The 23,267-nt window shown below is 28.6% G+C and overlaps 1 protein-coding gene across 1 annotated transcript; it reads left to right on the forward strand.

The window, feature by feature from the left end:
• Nucleotides 1-3,346: 3,346 nt before the first annotated feature.
• NCS54_01500200 (Carbohydrate esterase family 3) lies at nucleotides 3,347-7,804 on the forward strand (the record flags this gene model as incomplete). Its single annotated transcript, XM_053160115.1, has 2 exons — nucleotides 3,347-4,745; nucleotides 4,797-7,804. The coding sequence occupies 2 exons, from the start codon at nucleotides 3,347-3,349 to the stop codon at nucleotides 7,802-7,804; spliced, it is 4,407 nt and encodes a 1,468-aa protein (XP_053016090.1).
• Nucleotides 7,805-23,267: the final 15,463 nt, after the last annotated feature.

Genomic DNA, 23,267 nt, shown 5'->3' on the forward strand with positions numbered 1-23,267 from the left:
AGGAGTTATTTTATAATAATTCTTATAGAAGTATTTCTTTCTTAGTATAACTAATTAGGTTAGAAGATCTAAAGAAAGCTATTAGTAATTACTTAGAGATAATTAGAGAAGTATATAGCTTAATATATGCTATAAGGGCGATCTTATTATTTAAAGATATAAGGAATATAGTAATATAAAATATATTAGGTTTAAAGGAGGTAAAGGAAACTTAGGTTAAGAGTAAGATTAGCCTAGTAAAATAAGGCCTTATAGTTTATATACTTTAAAGATAAAGCTATATAGTATTATACCTGCTAAGAAGGTATTTTATATATAAATTAACCTTAATTTTAATACCTTATTATTAACTTTAATCTAGCTATTATAGACCCGGTTTTATAGCTTTAAATTACCCCTTATCGCCTTTACCCTTGCTATAGCCTCTCTCTTTTTTTACTTTTCTTATCTTTTTTATTTTTCTTGCCCTCGCTTTTTATTTCTCTCTTAATAGCTTCCTTACCTTTATTTCCTCTATAGCAATAATAATTTTTAGCTTTTTCTTTTTTTCTTTTTCTTTTTATTTTTAATACTTTATTATATCTTTTCTAAGTTACTTCCGCAATTACTTCCCATAATTTAATTAAAGACTATATAGGCATAAAGTTATTTACGCGCCTCTTGGCTGCCTATATCGCTACCTAAGACTAAGGGAAGCTATTTAGGTATAAATAAAGATTAAGATTATGCTTATTAGGCTCTAGGCTATCTCTTAATATAAAGTTCTATAGACTAGTGACTATAAGTATAATATAGTATTAATCTTATATATTATATTTTATTGCGCTATGCCTAATGATCTTAAACTTCCTCTTTACTTAGCTAAAGATCTACTTTATGATAACTTAAAGCTAGGTATGCTAAAGGTTATATATCTTCTTTTTATTCTATGGCTAATAATTAGTGGCTTCTTAGTCTTAGAGATAATATCTTATCTTTAAGAAGGGAATTAAGATACCTCTCTTAGACTTAAAGTTAGTATTAGTAATAAAGAAGCGTGCTAAAGGGATTTATAGGTTAATTATCTTTATAATTTAAATAAGAAAAGAGTTATTAATAAATCCCTTAGCGCTTATAAGTATATATATAAAGAACCTATTAAAATTTATTACTACGAGAATATCTTATGAGATATTATTCTTTCTTAACTAGTATTTTCTTTAATGCCGCTAGGGTATAAATGTAAGTATATAATACCTATCTATAGCCTTAATAGCGCTATTAAATGCTCTTATCTTTAGGGATAGCTTAATAAAAGTTAATAGATTAAAAAGATAACTAGTTAGCTATATAATAAAGTATATATATAATTAGCGGAGAGGTTTAATAAGTTTATAAAAGATATTTAAGATAATCCCCTGGCTAATATAGAAGCAAAAGGTAGTATTCCTCTATGGCTCCTTATATGCTAATATCTATAGTATGATTATTAATTTCTACTTAAGGGATAAATACCTATTATTATAAGTAGAGGTATTAATCCTTAATTATTAATAGAGGGCTTAAAATAGGGCTTATAGTATATAAAATAGGTACTTAAATATATTATTATCCCCGGTAAGTAGCTATAAAGTATCTTCCCTTATGAGATAAGAATTAATATGGGGATAATAGTAGCAGCGGCCTTACTAGTTTAATCTCTCTTTTTTAATAGCCCTAAAGAAATATAATAAGATAAAAACCCTATGGTAATTAGTAATAACTTTATTTTCTTTTATAATATAGTAAAAAAGGTTTTTATTATTAAGGAGGCTATTATTATTAATTAGGTTTATAATTTCTTTATTCTTCTTATCTTTAATTAATATTATTAATAATAATTAAGAGTTATAAATTACCTTATTATACCCCCTCTTACTAAGAATAATTTAAGCCCGAAAAATAGCTATAATTTTTATCCCTATTGCTAATAAGAGTAACCTGAAGCTCCTAGCTAGCGTAAGATATACTAGTGGCGTTCTTATAGGTAAGTATATAATTGAGATGGTTAATTCTTATATCCCCCGCGTAAATAGGTATTAAATTAAGGAAAGCATATCTTCTTATTTATCTATCTGAAAAACAGGGGAATAGGGATCTCTTGTTCTCGGTTTATGATCAGGGCCTAAGCGACGGAGCTGGCCCAGTATCATTAAATCTTGTAGCTACGGGTTGAGTCCTTAAATTTCCCGACCCCCGCTATACTTTTCTAGCTGCGCTGTTGTATGCATGCCCTGCTCCATGGTGCCTTAGTATCCTAGAACCAACAGCATTCCAACAGCCAATGCGAAGGAAGCGGCAGGACCGGATCGAGGCAGTATCGGGAGCGGTTAAGGGTCACGGCAGTTGTGATGGATGGCGACTTCAAGTAACAGGAGGTGCTCTGCAATCTCATGAGAGGCTGCATAAAACCTCTTGGGCAAGACCGCAGAAGTTGGTCAAGCATAGCCATTCGACCCCCTCCGCGCGCCATATACCTGAATGCGCCTAGACGCGTCTGTTTCTTCGCCATGATCAGCGCGCATTCCGCTTGCGTCAAGTTATTCTTCCTCAATTGGAAGGCAAATGTAGCAGCAAGACAAGTGCTTGGTTACTACTTATTACCATCTCTCTCATGTATATACGCTGCATTTTGACCCAGCCCATTCGATAGAGCTAGTCATCACCATCTCATGACCAGCCGTGACATCTCAAGGTCCCATTGCACCCTTGTCTCTGCCAAGGCAGACTTTTTTTTTAATGGACCAGTTGGACATGTTTCGCTGTAGGATGCAGGCCTGCGGGGTCCTGAGCTATTCTACAACCAACAGCGCCGGCCTTCGGACCTAAAGAGGTTCCCGAATCCTCCTGCATGTCATCCTTCAAGCAATACAACAGAACCAACAGCCCGCCAGGGCACAGCCGACCCAACTAATGAGGCACACTTGCCTATTATTGGAGCAAGAATCCAAAATGATAGCAGAAAAACCGCACCCTTCATCATTTCCGTAGTAGAAGGACCGATTCCTACCTTGCTGGTTTCTTGCTGTCCCGCTGCATACCCTGCTGAAGGGTGCATTAGTATCCTAGAACCAACATCTTCCAACACGGAGGAGAGGCGAGATTAGAGGGAGGCGGTGTTGAGGAATATTCGGGGGCCATGGCAGTTGCGATGCCAAGTTCGAATAACCAAAGGTGCTCTGCACTCTCATGACAGGCTGACATAAAGCCCCTCGGGGAAAACCGCAGAAGCTGGTCAAGCATCGCCATTCAAAGCCCTCCTTCTATGAACCAATCTCAAATCACGTCCCAAGATATCACTTCTCTACTCTTGATATTACCATTCCCTATGGCGTACTTCACGCTTCGGGGCGCCATCACGTTGGTGATGGTGCTCGTGGCACTGATAGCGCCGCTTGCATCAGGGCTTCCGAGCCTCCGTATCATGCCTCTCGGAGACTCAATCACCAAAGGCAACGGCTCCAAAGACCAAACGGGCTACCGAAAGCGTCTACGTGAGTTGCTCGTCGGCCGAGGTGCTTCGGTAGATATGATTGGCAGCCTAAAGCACCCTCCCACTGGCATGGCGGATAATGACCATGAAGGCCACAGTGGAAAGGTGCTCGCAGATATCAACACGTATTGGAAGCTGTCAATTGCGGCTCGCCCCAACGTGGTGCTTTTGCATGCTGGCACCAATAATATGGACCTAGAAGAGGATCTCGAGGGCTCTCCTGATATGCTCGCAACAATCGTTGACGGCCTTTTTGCGAACGCCCCAGACGTCACCGTTCTTGTTGCTCCAGTCATCTGGGCCAACAAGCCTAGGATGCAACAAAACACTGATCGCTTCAACCCGGAAGTTATTTCTATTATTGAGAAAAGACAAAAGGATGGCAAGCACATCCTTGAGGTTCCAATCGACATCACGGTGGCTGATCTTTGGGACGAGAAACACCCAAATGACAGCGGCTACGAGAAGATGGCCAACGCTTGGCTCAACGCAATCCTCGAAGCTGATCAACGAGGCTGGCTGAAGAACCCTGTCCAGAGGGACGCCGCCGGCCTACCAGGCGTCGGCCTCGGCGTCGGAGGAGGAAGTGGCGGGGCTCAAGAGGAGATTGAGGGCAGAATCTGGAAGAAGCAGGGAACTGTCTTCGAAGGCTTCCGTACCTGGGAATCAGTTGGCACTATCCGTGAGGCTGTCGAGGACGGCAGCCGCGATAAGGTGATTCTGGCCGACCTCAACGGCGATGGTATCGCTGATTACGTCGTCGCCGATAGCGATGGCACCATGCGAGCCTGGATCAACGGTGGTAAGCCCAACGACTGGACGAGTATCGGCAAGATCAACCCAGACTGGACGTCTATCAAGGGCAACATGATCCGCCTTGCAGATATCGACAACGACGGAAAGGCTGACCTAATTGCCCTATATGAGGGTGGCGCGGCCAAGGTCTGGAGGAACGTCGACAACGGAAAGAAGTTTGAATCCCTCGATTCCAAGTGGGCAACTGGCCTCGAATCAAGGGAGAAGGTCTACTTCGAAGACATTGATGGTGACGGGTGCGCCGACTATGTTATCGTCTATAGTGGCGGCGCTGTTAAGTGGGCACGCAACACACACAATAATGGAAAGGATAGCAAGCAGAAGAATTGGGAGACCAAGGTCACCATTGCTCCTGGTCCTGCCGGTATACCTGCCAACACGGCAAGAATACGAGACATTGATGGTGACGGAAAGGCCGGTAAGTCCTTCATAGTTCTTGTACTTTGGCTTGAAACTAACCTTGCCGCAGACTATCTGGTCGTCTATGATGGTGGTGCCGTCAAGGCGTTCCGCAATACCCTGGACGAGGGTGGCCGCAATTGGGACGACTTGGGTACTATTGCACCCGGCATATCGGGCATCACGGGCGACATGATACGGTTCGCAGACATGGATGGCGACGGCCTGGCCGATTTCCTCGCCGTTGCCGACGACGGAAGCATCCGCATGTGGAAGAACCTTGGCATCACCGGCACCAAGGGCTCAAGCCTTCGCTTGGCCGACTTGACGGGCAATGGCCGGGATGACTTGATCTCGGTCGATGCCAAGGGTCGGGCTCGCGCTTGGCTCAACAAGGGCGTCGACCAGTGGGAGTCGATCGGCGAGATCGCGCCTGGCCTTGATGAAGATCTCTCAGACTCACGTATAGAGTTTGCCGACGTCAACGGTGACAAGCGCGCCGACTACTTGGTTATCTACGGTGGCGGGGCTGTCAAGGCGTATCTGAACAACGGAAACTTCCCCAACCCAGGAGATCGGCGGATCTGGCAGGACGGCGTCGTCATCGCGCCGGGCCTTGGAGAGCCTGGCAGCAAAGTCAGATTCGCAGATCTCGACGGAGACGGCTATGACGACTTCCTCATCCTATACGACGGCGGAGCGGTCAAGTACTGGCAGAACAACAAGAACATCCCCCCCAGGGACGGCGGTCGTATCTGGAAGGAGGGCATCGTCGTGGCCACCGGTGTCGGCGAGCCTGGCAGCAAGATACGATTCGCCGATCTCACGGGAGACGGCAAGGCCGACTACATCGTCCAGTACGAGGGCGGCGCCGCGAAAGGCTACCGCAACAATGGGAAGATCCCTATTGGCGAGGGCCGCAAGTGGAATGACATGGGCACTATTGCCGGCGGCGTCAGCCCCCAGGGCCCTGTCCATTATGCGGATATCAATGGCGATGGAAAAGCTGACTACCTTATCGTCTTCCATGGGGGGGCCATCAACGCATATATCAACGACAATGACTGGACGCCCAAGCTACCGGATAAACCCGACCAACCTACCCCTGGCGAGCCGGGCGATGGTGATGGTGACGGCAATGGTGGTAGCGGCGACGGAGACGGCGACGTTGTATACATTGACCCCAAAATCTGGAGCTCCGAGAAACCGACAGCAGGGTGCCAGCCGCCCTGTACTCTCGTCCTACCACCATGGCCGCTCTCCTCCAAGACTACAATCAGCTTTCCCGTCATCACCGAGACCATCAAGGAGACGTGGCCTGAAACCACCAACGGTATTACCAAATATCGCACAACAACAATCACCGTTCGCATCACGCTCCCGCCTCTCATAACATCTGAGATTGAGGTGTCCAACATTGTTCTGACAGCATCCACCTCCAAGTCTGTCCCTATACGAGGCAGTGTCATTCCGTCACCTGTCACATTGACTGAGCCCACTCACGACATCACTTACACGTACAAGCCTGGGCCGTTTCCGACTGGCACTAACGATGATGACGATGAGAATGATGATATTGATATCGGGCCTCCGGCAGGTATTGCTCCGGGCATTATCGTCACTCCTGGACCGCCTGGGCCTATCTGCAAATCTGGCTGCGGCACTCTCTGTCTCTTTGGCTGTAGTCTGGGTGGAGGCGGCGGGGGTGGAGGCGGCGGGGGTGGAGGCGGAGGCTCGATCGGTTGTATTGGCGGCGGATGCCCTGGACCAGGAGGAAACTGTGTTGGTGCAGGATGCGAAGAGAGAAACGGGGAAGATGATGATGATAATGATGATGACGATGACGATGACGATGACGATGACGAGGAAGAGGACTGTGCGACGGAGACCAACACCGAGTGCCATCAGGTTTGCACGACGAAGCCCTGCGCCACTGTCTGCAACACGTATATTGGCTGTGACTGCACCACCTCGTCAGTAACAGACTACTGGGTATCGTGTAAATCCTCCTCATGCACCACCACATCGACCGAGATCATTACTGGCTGCTTCCTGAGTGCAACTGCCACAACAACGGGCTCATCCTGTCCACTCATCACCGTCGACCCCCAGAAGGACGACCTCGGCGACGACGATAGCGGGCATGGCAAGCTGGGCAAGGCCTACGAGACCACCTTCTCTCCAAGCGTCATTATCAGTTCAAGGCCATACCCCGTCAATGATGGCTACGTGACCGTTGATAAGACGGCCTACCCCATTCCCAACGTGAAGTCGGTGACTAAGACCAAATTGCGAGGAACCTCGGCTATCATTCTCCCTTCTCATATCGGCACTGCCATCTCTATCACGTTGACGGACATCAAAGTCATCACCACCTCATATCCAAAGGCCACGACAACGGTCGGGAAGTCAACAACCACCACCAAGACATCAGCAACTGTCATATCCTACCCGACCAACACGGCCATTAACGAGGGCGAAGGCTACTGCTTCGCTGACCGCTCCGGCTATCTCGAGTTCACTATTGAAGAGGCGCAGCAGGTCATCGAGTCGTTCTGCTCCTCTAGTTACGTGCTCGACCCCGACAACGCGGTGGGGCAGAACATTGCGCTCGAGGAGGATGGCTATACGGTCATGGTGTCGGCAGAGTGGGCGCCCGACCAGAGCGGGTGCGGAACTAAGGAGCCTTTCCCCTTCGCCGAGGATGACTTCAACTTTGACCTCTGCCTGGCTGGCTGGAACACTGCCTTCTTCTGCGAGGATCAGGAGGCGGATGTGGAGTCTAGCTACGGAGGGGCATACGTTCTTGACCCTCCTGAGACAGGCGGCTGCATTCTTCTAAGCTTGTTTGCGTATGATACATCTACCATGAGACTCATGGCTCATCCGAAGGGTGTGCAACCGCTGGTGCCGCCTACGGTGAATACGACACATATGGGTGAGGAGCCTACGTGGGTTCCAAGCAACAGGCCTGGTGTTCCCAAAGTATGGCCTGCTTCCGATGGCTCGTCGTCTAGGCAGCGCAAGTTGTTTAACTCGGCAAAAGGCAGTCAGGCGGCAAGCCTCTTTTTAAATTAATATACTTTCATATTTATAAATAAACCATACTATCTGCAGCCTACTCAAGAATTAAAGATCGAAACGGGGCCCGAATCCAATGGCTATTCAATATAAAAAAAACAAAGGCGCTAATGAACAGGTGAAGCGAATCCATTGCACCCCAATGGATATGGGTCACCCGCAAGTTTTATCTAGTACAATGCGTTTTAATTAGATGCACCGATTAATTATATAAAGGATACCTAATATGCGTGACAAACTGCCTTCTTGGCTTCAGCTGGGCTATGAAACCGGGCTGCTTGTCCAATCTCGATTGAGGGGAATTTGCCCGATCCAAGGCTGGCGGCGGTTTGTGTGACCGCCTTGCCAACATGGCCGCCGTCGAGATCCACGACAAGTATCTTCAGAGCATGGTATCTGTTTGCTTGGTTGTGTGACGTCCCGAAGAGGTACGACATGACACCTAGCAGCATCAGAAGGAGCTGGATCGCGGTTTGAGCTGTTGGTGTGATCGTAGCTTGCCATCGCGGACGCCACTGGCCGAGCCTTACTCGCTTGGTGTTGACTTCAGGAGTTGGAACGAAGACGGACGCCATTAATAGTGCACTTGAGGCCAGTATGGCAGTTCTGACCGATGCAGAGTGCCAAGGTGTTTTGCAGAGACGTCAAAGGTCTGGATGAGGAGAAGAGCAAGCCGGTGGCCACCTTGGCAAAGTTTCTTAGATCTAGAGTTCCACTGTATCTAACGCTGAGTGGGCTATATAGCAGTCCTGCAACTGCAACGCCCAACCCGGGCCCGCCCAGTTGCTGGGGAGCTCAGACCCTACTATATATTATAAACATACCTTAGTTAAGGCATATTTATTATATATAGGTATTTAGCGTAGCGCTTATAGCTTACCCCTAAAGGTATATTTTTTTTCTTACTTAAGGTATATTTTTAAAAAAAATTAAGTTTTTAATTTTATAAGAAAATAAAAATTAAGTATAAAATAAAATATTATATAATTAATTAATTTTAGGTTATTTTATATTTATAATTTATTTTATTTTTAAGATAATAATATAATTTTAATATTTAAAGGTTTTTTAATATAATTTATTTTTATTTAAATTATATTTTATTTAATTTAATTTAAAAGTTTAATAATATATTATATTTTATTTAAAATAAAAATTATAAAACTTAAAATTAAAAATAAAAAAATAAAAATTAATAAATAAAAATTAATTTTAAGTTTTTTAATTAAATTTCTTTTTATTTTTTTTTAAGTTTTTTTTAATAATTATTTTTTAATATTTTTTTTTAATTATTTTTATATACTTAAAATAAAATATTTTATTTATATTTTTATATTTTTAATTTTTATTTATAATATTTATAAAATTATTAATTTTAATAATAATATTTAATAATATTTAAATTAAATATCTTATAATTTAGTTTTTTTAAATATTTAATTAATTATTAAATAAATAAACAATTTATAATTTTTAAAAAATATTAAAAACCTTAATTAATTATTATATATAATTTTTTAAGCTTTTTTATTAATATATTAAATTTAATAAAAAATATTTATTTTAAATATATATTTAATATATTATATTATTAAATTTATTATAACTTCTTATAATTATATAAATATTTTTAATAAAAATTATAATAAGATATATTATATAAATAAATTAAAAAAGCTATTTAAGTCTAAGGCTTATATTAATAATATATTTTTTTTTTAGCCTTAATAATTTTATATATTTTATTAGTAATTATTTTAAAAAAGATTATATAATAAATTATTCAAAATCTATATATAATATACTTTATAAATAAGTATTTTATATAAATAAATATCTTTAAAATCTTAACTTTTTATATTATAATAATAATAAAACTACTTTAAATTATTTAATTAATTAAAAGTATTTATTATATTTTTTTTAGATATTTTAATTATTACTTAATAAATCTTTATATTATAATTAGGCTTATTATAAATATTATAATATTAAATACTTAAATATATTAATTTCTTTTAATTATTATCTTTTAATAATTTAATTATTACTTATATATTAATATTTATTTAATTAATTATTTTTTTTTATTATTATTATTTCTCTTTTTTATAACTAAGTTCTTTTTATTTTTTAATATTAATTTAATTAGAGAAAAATAATATTAAGGGCTTTTAATCTTAGCTAAGCTTTAAGGTAAATTAAAGGTATTTTATTTTATATTTTAAGGTAGATTAGGTTTATTAGAGCGCTTTAATTTCTCTTTTAGTTTATACTTTTTTATTAATAATTTTAAAAGCTTATTAAAGTATTACCTTAAAGGCTTTATAGTTTAAGTAAAGGTTATTAGTTTATAGCAAGAGGTTAATAAATAAGATAATAAGGTATTTTTTTATAATTAGTTTAAATTATATAGTAATATAGTTTTTATTTCTTTTTATAATATATTAGACTTTATTAAAGGCTAAAGTAAACTAAGTTAGATAATAAGTTATAAAAGCTTATAACTATATAAGAAAGGTTAGTAGTTTATATATAGTTTTATTAAATATCTCTAATAGGTTTAGCTTTAAGACTTTTCTTATATTTTTTTCCCTTATAATAGTAATAATTATATTATTAATCTCTTAGATATTATTTAAGTACTATATATTCTAAGTATCTTAAGACTTATTTATTTTTTTAATAAACTTATAAAGCCTATTTATCTTAATACTTATAATAATAATTTAGGCATAAAGCTATTTAATTGTGTTATTATTTAAATTATTAATATTATTTATATTTTTATCTTAATTATTTAGGATAGGTATAATAGGTATAGATAAGTAATTAGTAAGCGGGACCTATTAGTAGTTATTAGTAAGAGTAGTCTAAGTAGCTATTATTATTTAATATTATTTAAGGTAATATAAGTAATCCTCTAAATAAAAGCTATTAATATATAACAATTATATCTTTCTTAAGAAATAAACTATTTATATTAGGTTTATATTAATAAGGGATTATTAGTATTATCTTAAATAAGGGCATAAGTTATATCTAATAATATACTTAAAGGTATTAAGTATAACTAAGTTATATTAATAGCTAAGATAGCTATTATATAAGAAAGTATAATAAATATATTTTATATACTAAGGCAATTAAGTTAGATTATAATAGCTTATAGAGCATTAGCTATAATCCTATTATAAACCTACTAAGGATTATAAAGGGATTATAATACCTTAGTATAATCTAGGTTAATCTTATAATAATTAGTAAATATAATAAGTCCTTTTTATAATTATATACTTATAGGATATATTAGCCATAATACTAAGCTAATTAAGCTATAGCTATAGCTATATAAATTAATCTAATTACTTTATAAGATTACTTTTCTTTTAGTAAATAGAAAGGGCCTAGGCTTAGAATACTATAAAGAGATCTATTTAATTAGATAGTTTAGCCCTTAGCTATTATAGGGTAACTTTAAATAATTTATTATATAATACTTTTTAAAATAGTTATTAATAAAATATATTAAATTACTAGGGCTAAGAAGAGGGTATATTATTAATATAAGCCCTAGACTTAAGTAATTTTTTTTTTTACTTATATAATATACCTTATAATAATTTTTTTATAACTACTTTTATAGCTATTAAAGGCTATTATAAATTTAATAATATAATATATTAAGTATATATTTAAAATTATTTTTTTTATTAAACTTACCTTATTAATAAAAAGGCCTAAAAGAATTAAGTAAAATAATTAATTAAAGTCTTTAATATTTTTAAAAAAATAAAAGAATTTTATTTATTTAATAATTAATTAAATATTTAATAATATTAAGTTATAAGGGATTTAACTTAGGTATTATTAAATATTATTATTAAGAATAATAATTTTATAAATCTTATAAATAAGAATTAAAAATATAAAAATATAAATAAAATATTTTATTTTAAGTTTATAAAGATAATAAAAAATAAAATATTAAAAAAAAATTAATAAAAAAAGCTTAAAAAAATAAAAAAAAACTTAATTAAAAAGCTTAAAATTAATTTTATTTATTTTTCTTATATAATTATTTTTAACTCTTAGTCTTATAACCCTTATTTTAAGTAAAATATAATTAATTATTAGAGCTTCTAAGTTAAATTAAATAAAATATAATTTAAATAAAAATAAATTATATTAAAAAACCCTTAAATATTAAGGTTATATTAATATATTAAAAATAAATTATAAATATAAAATATATTAAAATTAATTAATTATATAATATTTTACTTTATAATTAATTTTTATTTTTTTATAAAGCTAAGAATTTAGTTTTTTTTAAAAATATACCTTAGGTTAAAAAAAAAAATATTTTTAGGGGTAAGCTATAAGCGCTATACTAAAGGCCTATATAAAATAAATATGCCTTAACTAAGGCATATTTATAAAATATAGTAAGGAAAACCTCCCTTATTAAAGTATTCCTCTTATCTTATTTCCTCCCCTTAGTATTACTTTACCTAGCTATTTTAGCTAGCTTACCTTACTATTATTATAATAACTACCCTTAAATTGCTTTTATTAATCTTATTTTACTCTTTATTTTCTTTTTTTCTCTTTTTCTATCTCTCTCCCTCTCTCTCTTATTAATTAAATTTATCTTCTCTTTATTAACCTTACCTTACTAAAATATAATACTCCTATTAATTAAAAGCTTAGCTTTTTCCCTAAAAAAGGTCTCTACTTTACTAAGGCCTAACCCTAAGTACCTATCTTTGCTAATTTTGCCCTATAAGGTATTTCCCTAACCTAATAAGAGGGGAGCTTTTTTACTAAAAAAGCCTGCTGCTATAAGGGCTAGGTTAGTTTACTTATTTATAATAATATCCTTCTTGCTAAGATCTTTTAAATTAGATACTTTATTATTATTATTATTATTCTTAATCTTATTATAAAGGCCTTAGCTTATAATAAATATATCTTAGATAAAGTAATAGCTAATAGCTATAATAATATACCTTTATAAACTAATACTAAGTATTTTAACCTTAATAATTATGCCTTATTACTAGAGTATTTAAGATATTTAAGCTAAGGTAAAATTCTGAGGTAATAGGCTAATAGCTTATAATAAATTATTTATAGCTAATAAATAGGTTTATTATCTTTTTATACCCTAAGGGTATCTAAGTTTTAGTCTAAGGATTTACAGTATTTAATAAATTACCTTAGATACCTTTAATCTACTAGGGTTATTTATTTTAGCTAGACCCTTAATCTTCTAAAAGAAAGGTAAAAAGGTTTATATTTATTTAAATAATATATTAATAATAATAGGCTTAGAGAAGGATAATATTAGCTAGAGGTAATATATTAATAATATATTAATCTTTTAAGAAAGAAATTAATAAATATCTTATAATTACTATAAGTATAAAAGACTCTCATAAATATTAATTATAAGTATAATTATATTATAATGAATAAAGATATTATAAATATTACTTAGAGCTATATTATAATATTATAATATAAGAATTTTTATATTTTATATTAAACAGTTATTATTAAGGTAAATACAAATAATAAAATATTTAAATATTTAATTAATTAATTTTATATATATAAAGAATACCTATATATTTAGTATTATATTAGGCTAGTTATTCCCCTTAAAGTATCAGGCTCTTAGCTTTAGCTAGTTTTAGATATAAGCTATAGCTTAGGTCTTTTTTTCTCACTAATAACTTAAAATAAGCTATAAAAAAAGAAATAACCTAAAGACTTTTCTTAGGGGTTATCTTAGATAAAATCTTATAGAATAAGTAATAAAAGAGTTAGCTAATTATTTAATGATAAGTAGTTTTATTAAAAAAAGGATTTTAAAATAAGATAATTTAAGTAATATTAAAGATAAATTACTATAAAGTAGCTAGGTTTTAAAGTAATAAATAAATTCCCTTATAAATACTATTAAGATTATTTTATATTAAGAAGCTAAGAGAGGTAAAATTAGCCTTAATAATAATTCTATAGCTATGAAGCTAAAAAATAAATTACATTAATATATCTTTTAATCTTAATATATTACTAAGTATATATTATAATATATAATACTTAATAAGCTAGAGGATATTAAGGATAGCTTCTTATATAGCTATTATACTTGGATTATTAGTTATTTTTTAATTAATTCTTTTATATCTAATTAAATAGGCCTCTTTAAAGAAAAAAAGTTATAAAATTATTATAATTATAAAGAGCTATAATATAAATATATTAAAGCTATATTATATATTATTAAGGGTAATTTTAAAAATAATAAAAAAAAGATTATAATAAAATTATATTTAATATTTTTAATATATTAATATAATAAAAATATAAAAAACCTAACAATTATTTCTTTAAGCTAATTAAATATCTTAATAATTAATTAATTAAATAAATCCCCTTAGGATTATTTCTAATAATCCTTTATTTTATTAGAGATATCTATTAAGCTATTAAATACTCTTTTTTATTTATTATTAATTTTAAATAGTAATTATTTAGCTAAGTTATTAAGCTTAAAGTAATATAAAATATAAAATAAGAGTTACTTAATTACCTAGGTATATCTCTACTTAGTCTTTTACTTATAGTTATAGCTAAAAGGCTTCTAATTAGCTATATTAATATTAAACCTATTAATTTTAAATTATATTATATATAAAATCTTTCATTAATAAAAGAGGCTTTATATCTTTTATATTAATTAATTAAATATATATAATATAAAAACAAAGCTAAGGTTATTAGCTTTATTTAATATAATAAAACTTAGGTTAATATTAAGAGAGATTAATTTATATAGAAAGTCTTTTTAATTAATAAAATTATAACGGTAATTAATTAAGTTAAGCTAATTAAATTATAGCTATAGCTATATAAGTTAGTCTAGTTACTTTATAAGGTTAGCTTCTTTTTAATAAATAAAAAGAGCTTAGGCTTAGAATACTATAAAGAGATTTATTTAATTAAATAGTTTTATAATAAGCTATTATATATTAATCTTAAAATACCTATTATAGTAATTTTTTTAAAAGAGTTATTAATAAAAAGAGAATTTATATAAACATAACTAAAGAAGGTATAATATTAAAGTTTTTTTAAATTTTTTAAAAATACAATTAATATTTAAAAAATAAAAGAAATAAAAATAAATAATATAAATAATAAATCTTTAAATAACTTACTTATTAATTTTTTAAAGAATCTAGAAAAGTTACTAAGATATTTTAGAGTTTTTAATAAACCTTATTTGAAATTTATAGCATATAGGGATTTTAATTAGATTATTTAGAATTCTTTAAAGTTATTATTGATTTAAATAAGATTTATACTATAGGGTTAAAGTATAATACTTAGCTAGCTGTTATTCTTGCTATATATATATATTAAGATTATATTATTTAATATATTATTAAAAAATATTTCTTAAGCTTTTTTATATAATAAAAACCCTAAGCTTATTAATCTTATAATTAGTTATTTTATTATTATTACTAAAAAGAGTTTGTTTAAATTAATAATTAAACAAGGTATTTATTTAGATTTTTATAATTAATTCAGCTTATATATTATTCTTAAATTAATCTTATTTTTTCTTATATTTAGTATTTATTAAAGTATTTAATTTTTTACCTTTAATTTCTTTTTAATTATATATATTATTATTTATAAAACATACTTAATAAGTAAGTAACTCACTTAAGGAACTATCTAAATTTACCCTATAGAAGGATTTAGTTTTTAGAGAAAACTATTTTAACAAATTTTAAAAAATTAAGCTTTAATTTTATAAGGCTATAAAATTCGGTATAAATTACTTATAAGATATAAAACTCTATATATTCTTATAAGAATTTTAGAAAAATCTCTTATAGGGTAATTTAGAAAAATCTATATTTATACTATATAAATAGTTATTTCTTTATAAAGGAATTTCTTTAAAAATCTAAAAAAAATTACTTTTATATTTTTAATTATATTAAGTCTATAAAGCTAAGCTTTTTAAGTTTCTAGCTATTCTATAGCTATTTTTAGAAATTTTTACTTAGCAAATTTCTAGTATATAATATGCAAAGATCCTTGCTTATCTAAGATACTTATAATAATTGTGTGTTTGCTAAGGGATAAACCGGTCGTATTGGGTTTATATTAGCAGAGAGTGCTAAGCATAGTCTAAGTAGTAATAGATATAAGTTATATCTAGTAATATACTTAAAGGTATTAAGTATAACTAAGTTACATTAATAGCCAAGGTAGCTATTATATAAGAAAGTATAATAAATGCATTTTATATACTTTATATAATAAGGCGGATTATAATAGATTATAACTTATAGGGCCTAAGCTATTATAATCTTATTTGCTAGATTAGAGGGGATTATAGCCTATAGGATAGAATTTATCTTAATCTATTTCTAATTAGCATAATAATATAAACCCTTCTAGTTATATAATCTAGAGGTTTCTTAGGCCATAATATAATATCTCCTCTCTATTAGTCTTATCCTTAAGGCTATATCTATGACCTTAGTTATTTTATATATATATATAAACTTATAAAAATCTTTTATTAATATATCTAATTATTTTTCTCTCTCTAAGAAGTAATTAGCTATTATTAAACTAAGTGATATTATTAATTATTTTAGATTTAAAATTATACCTTACTTATTATGTTATTCTTATAGCCTATATTATATAGCCTTACTTAAAAAATTAAATTATAATAAAGAATATACTTATTATAGCCTTTTATATAATATATTAATAAATATCTCTAATACTTATTTATATATTCTTACTTATAGGGGTTTTTTATTACTAATAATTTCTTAAGTAAATTATATTTATTAAGAGTCTAATTATTTAGATTCTAAGGAAAAATATATTAAAGAGGATATTTTATATTTATAATAAGAGGCATAAGAGACTTAAGCGAGGGTAAATAAGGTTTTAGCTTATTTAACCTAACTTTATCACTAAAAACGCTAATTATATACTAAGGGTATTAAGATAGCTATCTATAGACTTTATTCCCTAGATAAGCTAGAGGTAACTAAGAAGGTAAAGTTAGAGGCTATAATCGCTATATAGTCTATAGGTATTATAAATATTATTAACTAAAGTGCTATTAGCCTTAAGTTTATTTTCCCTTTTAATATTATTAGTAAAAGTCTTTTAGAAGGTATTATATATTAATAAGCTATTCTAGGGGTTTTTATATATTTTTAGAGTTAAGGTAATTCTATTATTAAATAAAATATATTATTTTATTATTAATTTTATTTATATTAAGAATAGCTTCTATAATATATTTTTCTAATTTATTAATCTCTATTTCTAATTTATTAGTAATTTTAACTTAAATAATATTTTTTATTAATTTAAATAATAAGATATAAAAGATTAAATAAAGCTTAACCTTAGGTAATAAATCTAGTTTATAGTTATATTTTAAGATTTTTTATTTAATTTTATAAGGTCTAATATACTTATAGTTAAGTTTTTTATTTTATTATTTTATCTTAATATTTTTTATTATAAGATAAATTATATCCCCCTCTAAGAAAATTAATCCCTTAATTCTTTTTTTTATTAATATACTTTATTATTTTATTTTTAATAAATTTAAGGTTTATTTTTATTTCTTTATATAAATTTTATAATTAATTACTAATAAGAATTACTTTAAGATTAATAATTATATCTTTAGTTTATTAATAGGTATTTAAGGTAAATTTAAAATTAATATATATTAGAGTAATTCTTATATTTTTATTAGTAGCTATATTATAAGCTAGCTAGGTAGCTAATAGCTTTCTAACTTAATTAGTTTATTTATAATTAATATAATATTAAAGGTATTATTTTAGGGTATAGTTTATATATTTTATTTATTTATTTATTTCCTTATAGTATATTATAGAGAGTTTATAATTAATCCTTAAGTATTCTATAAGGCTTTATTAAAATTTTTAAGTAAAAAATAGCCCTTAATTTATAATAATCTTAAGTAATATATTATATATCTTAATAATATAAAAATAAAAAAAATAAATAAATTCTTTAGCTATTATTAATTCTTTATAAGGTATAAAATAAGAAAATTTTATAAGTCTATTTATAATAATAAGAATATTATTATAAAAGTTTCTAATAGCTAGTTCTTGTAATAAAGGTAATTTTATAATAAAATCTATAGTAATAAAGTCTTATAGTAATTTTATAATTAGGAGTAACTATAATTTCCTATAGGGTTTATAGTATTATGCCTTAGTTTTTATATAAAGGTTATATTAATTAATAACTTTTAAGATAACCTTTTTTATTTTAAGAAAAGTAAATATTATCTTCATTTATTTTAAGCTTTTATTAATCTCTTAGTATCTATATAGCTAATAATTATATATTTTATATATAAGGTTATATTATAATTTATCTAGGATTTATTACTTATTTATCTTTTTATTATCTAAGAGTTATATATTATACTCTTGGATTTACTTTAAGAATAAATTATATTATTCTATAATATAAATACTTCTAATAATAATATAAGATATTCTTATAGCTTAATTATATTTATATAGCTTTAGTATGTCCTTATCTCCTAGCTATATATTATTATAGTATATTTTATAGTTAAGGTAATTATTTAGTCTTATATAGAGGTTTTCTTATATAAAGTATTAATATTATTATTATTATATTACTTTATACCACCTAAAATAGGGATTAAAATATCTTAATTAATATCTTAGTAGTTTCAATAATAAAGGCTCTATACCCAAAGCTAGAGGTCTCAATAGGCTCAAATCAATAAGGTTTATCCACGTAATTATTAATAGCTTTAATAACGCGCTAAAGCTAGCTCTATTCATAATAAACAGCTTATATCTTAACCAACTAAAGAGGTTAAAATCCCCTTTATATAGTAGCTCTCCCCTCTAATATTAACCTTCCAATCGCAATTCTCGACCACTTAAAGAGGTTAAAATCTTAAAGGATCACGCTTCTATTATCCTCGTAAGAGGAGGTTCAACCACAACCAACAATAACCACCACAACCAACCAGTTAACTAATCAACGACCAGTCAACTGGTTAACAATACGTCAAGGAGATCATAATGGCTTTCCGCAGAGACCTTTAACTAAATGATCAAAGCAGCGCGGCTAATACCTATTAGCATGCCTTTTAATACGACTAAGATAACCTTACCGAGGAGATCTATAAGCTTCGCAAAGGCGCAAAAAATATATATAATAGGCTATAAGTAATAATATTAGATAGCGGCCTTAAGAGCATTAAGATAAGCATATAATATAATAAATTAATACTAATTAAACTCGTGATCTTTAGTTATAATATCTTTTTTCTACCTAGCCTCTTTTTACCTAGTTATAATATTAATAGAAGGTTTAACTTTATTAAAAAAGAGCTTTTCTTATTAGGGGCTCTTAAAAAAAAGCTAGAGGAAGGGAAAGATCTTATCGGTAAAGACGCTAAATTCCTTAAGGACTTATAAGATAATAAGCGGCACGGGGCATAGGTTATAATGCTTATAATAACCGTAAAGACCTTTTATACCGCTAAATAAGAGGATTAAAGAAGTCTTGCTGTGGCTAGCTAGGATCTGGCTATGTAGCTGTAGGCGTAATTATATTGGGAAATGGGGGTTATTAGCGTTATAGGTTTCGGAGGGATTGGTTCTCGGAGTCGGCGTCGGAGTTTAAACCTAAAAAGAGTTAGCGCTAGGGCTCGGCGCCGGACTAAAACTCGGCGGCAGATGAAAGTCTATAGGTTTAATTAATTAAACCTATCTAGTTAAATGTATGATGCGTATATCTTAGCTCGTGTGAATATGCGAATAATAGTAATTTCAATAGTAATTTTAATAATAAATAAAGTATTAATATATTAGTTCTTAGAAATCTTTATTATTAAGTTTTTTATTATATTTTATAGTCTAATAATAATATTTAATATATTTTTTTATATACTTCTAAGGTATAAAGATGCGTTTTTAGTATATAATTATCTCTTATTAGCTTTTTATTTAGTCTACTTATCTAATTATAAGTCTTCTAAGTTCTCTAAGGGTAATATTAATAATAATCTTATTATTCTATTTATTTATTAAGTAATATAATAAAGGTTATTACTTAAGGTATCTTTCTTATATAAACTATAGGAATTATTTTTTTACTTAAATTTTCTTAATATCTAAGTTAGGTTATTAGCTAATAATATCTACCTTACTATTTTTTATTTTTTTAATATAAATAATAATATAATTAAATTCTAAAAAATATTTAATATATTATTATTTATTTACTAAGTTTTTAGGTTTTTATAAAATAAGTAATATTCTTATAATATATATATATCTTAATTTAATATTTATTTCTAAGGAGATAATATTAGAATTCCTTAAAGGTATTAATTATTATAAGGAACTTTTTATTATAAATAAGGTAATTAAGTTTTATTTTATATAACCTATAGGAATAGAATATAATAAGGTATAAAAGTCCTTTATTATCTTATTATTTAATCTAGGCGTTTAATATAAAGTTTAAGGTATCTATTTTAAGTTTAGTTTATTAAAATAAGTTAAATATCTTAAGTATTAGTTTACTTAGAATAAATTCTTTAATTATATTAAAGGCTTTTCTTATCTTATCTCTAACTATAAATATTTTATTTTTCTTTATAAGATTAATTAATAATATAATAATTTTCTTAAATTACTAAAATAATCTATAATAATAATTAATAAAACTAAGAAAGGCTTATATTTCTTTAATATCTATTAGTTTTTTTTATTTTCTAATTAGTAAGATTTTTTTAGGATTTATATATATCTTATTATGCGAGATAATATATTTAAGGAATTCTATTTCTAAGGTATAAAATTTACTTTTCTTAGGGTTTATTAATAACTTAGCGTTTTATAGTATTTATAATACCTTATAGATATATTTTATATATTTCTTTTTTATTTTAAAGAAAATAAGGATATTATTTAAGTAATATATAATAAATATATTTAGATATTCTTATAGTATATTATTAATTATTTATTAAAATATAATAGATATATTAGTAAGTCTAAAAGGCATAATAAGGTATTTAAATAGTTTATGTTTTATATAAAAAGTAGTTTTCTATTTATATCTTTTTTTAATTTAGATAAGGTTATAGGCTCTTTTAAGGTTAAGTATTATAAAATATTTTATTTTAAAAAATTAATTTTTTAACTTATTAATAAGGGGTAGTAATATATAATCCTTAATTATAATAGTATTAAATATTTTAAAATTAATATAGAGTTAGAGTTTATTATTTTTTTTTAGGATAAATATAATAAGGTATCTAATAAATAATTTACTTTTCTTAATATATCTTTTCTATAATATATCTTTAATATATTCCTTTAATATTAATAATTATACTTTATTAAGTAAGTAGAGTTTATTAAAGCTAGGTTATTTTTTATTAATAAACTTAATTTCTAGGTTATAATATATATATTTTAATAAATTAGTTTTAAGTTTTTTTATAAAGAGCTTTTTATAAATATAATATTTAGGTAAAATATTCTTAAGTTATTTTTCTTTTAATATTTTCTTAATTTACTTAAGGTTTTCTTTTAATTAATAGAATTATTATATAATATATATAATTATTTATTAATTTTATTAATTTTATTTATTTTAGTATTTATATTATATTTCTTTAAGTAAAGAGGTATTTTATATTTACCTCTACCTAATTTCTCTAATATCTTTAATAAAAGTTTAAGATTTCTTATTTAAGTTATTATTTATTATAGAAGGTATCTTATTATTAAAAGAGAGTACTTAGCTAGTTCTTTAATCTAAATATAAGTTATATTATTATAACTATAGGTACCTAAGCATAAGGTTATAGTACTTATTAGGTATAATATTAAATAATATCTCTTAGTTTTTTTTTAATACAAACTTTAAGGTAATTAATCATATAATTAATAACTTTATTATTTTAATTAAAGGGGGTTCCTTTTAGGTTAATAACTAAACAAGGTATTTATTTATGCCTCTATAATAGCTTAAGTCTATGTATTATTATTAGGTTAAAGTAATTTTACTTAATTTTATTATTTATTAAAGTATTTAATTATTCTACCTTAATTTATACTTTTACTTCTAGGTATCTTTACTTATATATTTTATTTATAAAATAAAGGGCCTTCTAGGGTACTTTTTTCTTATATTTATCTATTTATCGCCCTATACTAAATAAGGTATCTAGTTTTTTAATATTATATAGCTATAATACTTAAACTCGTATTTACTATCTATATAGGCTTTATAGTTATAGTTATCTACTTAGCTATTAGTCTATTCCTAATAGCTCTATTTTATAGCCTTATTACTATTATAGGTATAATCTAGCTATTAGGTTTCTAAGTAGACCTTATTAAGGTCTCTATGCTAAATATATTTAGCGTATTTTTATAAAACCTTATCTATAGGTCTATAATCTTTTCTAAGGTATAATTAAATACCTTTATATTATTTCTTATTAATAGTATTTTCTTAGTAAATTAGGAAGTTAAATCCTTTCTTTACTATATATTTTAGCTAATTATATATAATTAGTGCCTATTATCTATATTATAGGTATATTTCTTTATAGCATAATATAGCTTTTATATTAAGGTAACTTCTAATAAGTACTTTTTCTTACTTTATTATTACTTATTATATTATAATAGTAATTTATTATTTTAAGCTAATAGCTCCCTCTTTAGTGAGATAAAACTATAATATAGTAATACTAAGTCCTTTATATTATTCCTTTACCTTATATTAAAAGGTTTTATAGGCTAAGTAAGGCTTAGTATTAGGTTAAGATAATTAGATTAAAAAATAAGTATTTTATTATTTATTTATAATATATATGCTATAATAATAGTCTTTATATAATACTTAAGAGATCTTTTTATATTATAAGTATATAGATATTATATATAGGTTATCCTATAGGTTATAATAAGGTTTAAGTTATCTTAGGTTTATAGCTATTTTCTTATAATATACCTATATATAGATATTTTTTATATTATTTATATTTTATTATTCTTTAGCTAATTAAATATATTAGGCAGTAATACTAAGCTAATAATATTCGCTAGTCCCTTCGCGAACTAATATCTTATAGTTATCTTCTTAGAGCGCTATATATTAGCCGCGTTATTATTAGCAGATTTATATAGTATTTTATTCTTATTATACCTATACTCTTATAAAGTATTAGCTATAATTAATAGGTTTATAATATCTATTTAGCTAAGTAATAGTAATTATTTATAATTCTTTAATAAGGTTTTTTTTTTTATTATTTATTTTTAATAAAGGGTTCTAT

Source organism: Fusarium falciforme, chromosome 14, assembly GCF_026873545.1.
Source record: "Fusarium falciforme chromosome 14, complete sequence".
In the NCBI taxonomy this organism is placed as follows: Eukaryota; Fungi; Ascomycota; class Sordariomycetes; order Hypocreales; family Nectriaceae; genus Fusarium; species Fusarium falciforme.